The sequence below is a fragment of the Lepeophtheirus salmonis genome, chromosome 1 (genome assembly GCF_016086655.4).
Source record: "Lepeophtheirus salmonis chromosome 1, UVic_Lsal_1.4, whole genome shotgun sequence".
Taxonomy (NCBI): domain Eukaryota; kingdom Metazoa; phylum Arthropoda; class Copepoda; order Siphonostomatoida; family Caligidae; genus Lepeophtheirus; species Lepeophtheirus salmonis.
This window is the reverse complement of record NC_052131.2, coordinates 4628077-4634210: the sequence shown is the minus strand read 5'-3', so window position 1 is coordinate 4634210 and position 6134 is coordinate 4628077. Positions and strand designations below refer to the sequence as shown.

Sequence of the window (6134 nt, the reverse complement as noted above, 5' to 3'; positions counted from 1 at the left end):
CGTCGACCCCTATTAACTCCCGACAATGGGTGGTAACACTGCTAGTCGAATAATAAATCCAAAGTTGGAAATTATTGTCTAACTACCGACTTTGGGTTTTTTGTTTCGTTTCGGATGAAAGGTTGTGTGATAGAATAAAGATAACAACATATTAAAAAATAAAAGGAATTTCCTGAAAAATGATATTTCTGAGCTAGTCAGCCCTCAACTCTACAAAGAAATGTCACATCCCTCACACCTAGAATTTTAGAGTCCACCTTTTTGGATATAACCAGGTCTAGTTACAATACTGCAATTATTAACTGCTAATATTGTTAATAATGATCCTTTCATTAGATCTTCAAATATTAATAACGTAGATAATATTTAGATTTCCAATTGATATGCATTATGTGGAACATTATCAAGTTCAAGTGTTCACATTTATGATTTAATCGTATAAATATGCATAGATTACATAATATCTAGATATACATTAGATACGCAAAATCGTTAATAGAGCCTTACAAACAAATAATTATTCCTTTAAAATACAATTGTAAAAGAGAGAAAAATTAATTTTTGTGATAAGTGATGGATCATGAACGCAGAGACTTATCCCATCGTTTAATGAATAACTTCATTTGTGATTTGAATTATTAATAATTCAGCATTGGAAAGGTGAAAGATTTTGTGGGAAAATTTCCTTTTTTTAGGGGTGAAACTTGAAAGAGTGCTCCAAATGCAATTAAGAAGTATGATTCAATTTGGTCGAAGAAAGAGAAACATTTTTACATAGAGTTTCCTTCTATTCCTTTCATATCTAGTTAACTTCTAATCCCATATATCCTTTATTAGTGAGTATGGAGAAAGAACCTCATATTAAAACTCATTTAAGGAACACGTTTTTTGAGTGAATATCCAGTGTCTAAGTGATCCATCATATTTTCCTTATATTGGAGAAAATCATCTCTTGAGGAACTTTTTTTATTATTATCTAAAGATCACTTTACATTAAGTAATTCATGTTTTTCATAAATAATAAAATAAAATTCATTGAATCGAAACAGTAATGGTTATAATATAGACGTTGTGTGATTCAAATTCTGAATAGTTTATCCAGATGTTAAGTCATTTATGGTCTATGACATATGTTAAGCAAGAAACAATTTTACAATCATCCACATTTTAATTATTACTTATTAAATTGATTAAAAAAGTCAAAAATTACAACATATTTATCCTCTAATAGAATTCCAATCATTGCATTATACTTCTGTCAATTCTTCATTTACAGTGCTTCATATCTTTTTTGAATGCACAACTATAGCAAAATACCAAATTATATATTCTGATGTATACACATTATATTGCAGACTCGGAATGGGTTGGCTAGAATACATCTCTGTTATATTGAATTAATTCGTTCAAAACTGAGTCCGTATCATCTATGAGATACATACTTCTTCCATTCCTAAAACCATTGAAAGGAAGTTGTGTAATGTAATAATAACACCCAAAGCAATAAATAAGCTAAGCAATGTGTAGATTAAAAAAAAAGTTTATAAAAAAACATTTAACTATAGAAAATAACAAGGATGAAGTTTGTTTAGGTTAAAATATGGCATATGCATATATATATATATATAAATTGTACATACATAATAATATTTTGGAATGAAGGGTTATCACAAGAAGATTAAACAAAAAATACCAAACGATGAATAACACGAGTGCGTATATATATACATATGTGTGTGCGTATAGATGTATACACATAAGAACAATATCGGTAAATGCATCATAATACATGTAAAATCAAAGGAGGCCATGGAATCTTTGTTCAAAATTTGTATTTCATCAACTTTTCCAACTTTTTTATCCTTGATTCCTCTCCTCCAGTGTTGGAAGATTCTCCCGGAGTTTTTTCAAGAGTTAGATGTGTGGGGGCTGTGGTTTTAAAAAGATCAATATATGGAATTTGTTCGACTTTTTTCACTCCTTTCATGTCCAAAACTTTCATGAAATCTCCAACGTCAGCCTCTGGGATTAGCTTCATAAATTGTTGAACAAAATCTGCCATCGGCTCAGAATGGCTCATTATGACCTTCAGCGTCATTTCAGCACGAGTCATTCCTTTTACGACTATTTTTGTGTATGCTGATGGAGCTTTGAGAGAGCCAGGATCAGATATACCAGCGCATGGGAGGTTAAGAAGAGCAGTTTTAATGGAATGTGTATCCAATAAAAGTTGCTCAGTCCCAACAGTGCCTAATGGTTTACATTTGTAGAGTACCATCAGGAAATTAGGAATAAATCCATTCACAAACTTAACACAAAACTGAGTAAAGTATTTCTTTGAAGAAGTAAGATTATTACGGATAATAGGGACAGTTTCGTTAATGACATTTGAGATATGACTCACATAATGGGACTGATCTCCAACAGCCTCTATCCCTGACCAATTCACTTTAATCATGCTGTTTATAAACGGACCAACAGAGGACTCCATATCTTGTACCAGAGTGCATATACAACTTGTAACCACTGATTGAAATACGTCAATTTCTTGCCCCAAGTTGATTTTATTAACGAATTCTTTGTCTACAATGTCTTTGAGTTTTCCTTCTAACTGCTGGGTTGTTTCGAGACAATACTCAGAAGTAATGAGAAATGTACAAACAAGAACCTTATCGTCGGATGTAAGTCTCAAGAGTGAATCCCCTTCCTTGGTAGCAAGAAAGCTCTGGAAATTTTGCAAAAAACCGACTGGAGATGAAAAATCTTTGATGTTTGGAAGTTTTGTACCAGAAGATTCATCTCTTTTTACACTTGGTAGATTTGCGATTAAAACTTTGGTTGCATATTCCCTCAAATACTTTTTAAAGAGTGTTGCAAGTTCTATCATAGGCTCTCCTGTGCTCAATTGAGTGCATTGTTTCATGCACTTTTTATAGAACATAAAGAGATCACCACAAGAGTTGAGAACAGCAGATCCCTCAGCAGCTAGATTAGCAGAGCCACGCTGTCTCTGTTCCTCAGAAGCTCTTTCAATCAGATCTGCAAGATTTCGATCTTGAGATTCAATATAAATATTTAAATAAGGCTCGAAACAAGAGGAAATAAGACCCTCAAAGGGTGAAGCGAGACTAACATTTAGGTTGTCTTTTATTTTTTTCGTGGAGGGTGAAGCTTCATAAAATGGATTATTTTCATCCTTGATAGGCTCTTCCTCTTCAAATGGATTATTTCCTTCCGCTTCAAGTTCCCGTTGTCTTTGTTCCTTGTACTGGGTAATTGTTGCACCCGTGAATCTTCTTGATATTAAGGATTCAAAATTAGTTGTACGTTGAATAGCATGAAGTAATAGTTTTGTGTCTATCTCTAATTTCCTTCTAAACATGATTTTTTCAAGATCTTTCCTTGTTATATCACAAAATTCAACGGCTATCCTCTCAGACATCTCCCAATCTGAAGGGAACATGGCTCCAATCCTCTCTTCAAACTCAATTAAACTACTTTTTATCCAATTATAGCGTTCATCAATGCGATCCATCCAAGCTGCTTCTTCATCTATAAGTTTCATTCACAAATACAATACAAAAAAACATTAGAATTATATAACTACTACCTTTAAGTTTACTCACCCTTAAAAATGATGATATATTCGGCTAAATTTACTTTAAGGAGCCATTTTATGAGATTGTATTTTACATGAGGCTCCAAGACAGAAATAACTTCACAACCCTCAGACAACTGCCGTGTTGGAGCAAAGTTCTTAGCATTTTCACTACTAAGTGCATTATGAAAATCCTGCGTGATTTGCTCACCAAATTCCACTTTAATTTTTTTAACATGCTGAGTAAGATCCTTGATTTCGGGCACGGATAAATATGGCTCAAAATGCAAAGCAACTTGTGTAAGCCCTTGAATTAATAAAGCCGCTTCACCATACTTTCGGGATTTTTTGAGATCCTCAAGCTGATTTACACCACCCACAAGCATATGCAAATGATTTAGGGTTGTGATGGCAGAAGTGAGATTCTTTTTGGCAACATCTAATTGACGGATATCTTGAGTGATTTCACGAACGGTTGCTGAAATGGGAGGAAGCCAATTAATGCTTTAATTTGAAGTAGTGTCGGGTTCAGAATATGAACAAACACTAATTGGATAGTGAAATAATAAAACCAGCATGGATTTTTAGTATTATGGGAATAAAATAGGCAAGATACCTTCAGACTCTGCTGCTTTGGCCTGAATATCCTTGATTTTAGAAAAAAGTGAGAGAACAGAGTCTCTAGCCTCTTCTAATGTTTGAGTGGGCCCTTTTGCTGACGTTCCTCGAACGATCCTTCGTATGTCCTCATCAATGAGAGTGATTTTGTCAGTCATATCCGATATGACATCATCTAGAACAAACAAGAATAAAAAGGAAATCCACATCATCAAAAATGTACAATCCTAGTATAGAAAACGCACCTAAATTCGTGAGTGATTGCTCTGTAGGAAAAATACTGTTGATGTAGTCCACATCGTTAAAATCCGGCGAATCCAAAGGATCATCAGATGGTAAAACCTTTGCAATGGCCTCTTCAACTTCTGGGGGATATCGAATCACTGAGTCGCCTAAACTATCCAATCCCAATGTATCCCAAATCGAAGAAGAGTCCAATCCAGGACCATCGCCCTTCTCACCGCTTTCTTCCTCCATTTGATTATTTACCGAAATTATATTTTGACAGTGACGTCATCACACTAACTATATACATCGCGAAACCTCGTCAATTCAGTGTTTGTTGCACAATAAAACACCTAATTATTGTCATCTTATTAAATTTGATTAAATGCAAATTATTTATCACGATCTGTTGCTTGATATTAACTAACAGCACTAGTAGTCAAAGTACAATAATTATGTACACATCATAATTATATTCTTAATTTATATTTATGTTGAATCATGTTTTTCGCGTTAATTATGACTTTGAGAATTATACTCATGTACAAATTTATAATTTATATGTCCAAATGCTATACATTATTATGTAATCATAAGATGGAACAACACGACTAATTGTATTTTTCGATTCTTTAAATGACTTTTTTTAGGGCATACATATACTTTATAATATTATATATGTAGTACCAAATACTTTGTTCCCACAAATACAATGAAATTAAAAAAAAACAAAAAACCTTTCTTATTATATAATTAGCCTATAAGTTTTTTCACCACAAAGAAGCTGCAAATATCTGGAAGTAAAGACGCAGTAGTTGATGAGACCCTAGTTTAAATTTAAACTTTTTTCAGTTCCTTTCAAAAGTGCGTAAAATCTCAGGGCACTCCATTTTAAAATATAATTAAAAATGACACTGCAAGGTCTAAATGCAAAAGTCCTGTTTATTTATACGAGACAGTAATAAAAAGAGTATAATACGAAATCAAAATAATAATAACTTTAAGTTTCTACGGAACAATCCCTAGATATGATAAATTCATCCCCATGTTTCTACCATACAGGATACCCCCCTGCATCTTCAGTACTGATGAAGCACAATTTGTGGTAATTGTTGTTGTATGTAGTACCCACTATATTTCGTTGTTACGAGCCTTTAAAGATTTTCCCAATGTATCTGGACCACCCTGTACTATCTACTCTTGCTACCTGAGGTGCATATTCAGATCTAATTCGAAAAACAAATATGAAGTAGGTTGAGGCTACATTTCATAGTGAACCATGTTCAATTCTTGTGGGTTTATTTTGTTAGAAAACGATCCATGATGATGTTGCTTGTTCCTTGCTCCGTGTGAAATCTAATGTATTTTACGGTTAAATGATAAGATAATATGCTGCGCACTGAAATTACGCTGAACCCTGTGACCTCTTAGCATGACAGTCATTGATAATTGAGACAGATTTTGACGGTTATATTTTTTATATTTATTTATCTAAAATGAACTTATAGTGATATCCATTCATATGTAAAAAGAATGCATTGAAATATATATTTACGAGTATCAGAAAGATTTTTTTTTCAAATTAGATGTCAAAATACTTGTTTTTTTTAGTGGTCCCCCAGACACGGTTAGGAGACACCCACTTTCAGAAACGCTGGATTAGAGTATATTGGGGCCAATGATAGCAAATAAG

The 6134-nt window shown here is 33.2% G+C and overlaps 1 protein-coding gene across 1 annotated transcript; it reads right to left on the bottom strand.

Moving 5' to 3' along the window:
* Positions 1 to 1524: 1524 nt before the first annotated feature.
* On the bottom strand, positions 1525 to 4875 carry Vps53 (vacuolar protein sorting 53). Its single transcript, XM_040708251.2, has 4 exons — positions 4462 to 4875; positions 4215 to 4391; positions 3627 to 4076; positions 1525 to 3552 (listed from the first exon to the last, which is right to left on the bottom strand). Exons 1-4 carry the CDS (start codon positions 4691 to 4693, stop codon positions 1823 to 1825), a joined length of 2589 nt encoding a protein of 862 aa, XP_040564185.1. The 5' UTR covers positions 4694 to 4875; the 3' UTR covers positions 1525 to 1822.
* Between the last annotated feature and the right edge of the window lie 1259 nt (positions 4876 to 6134).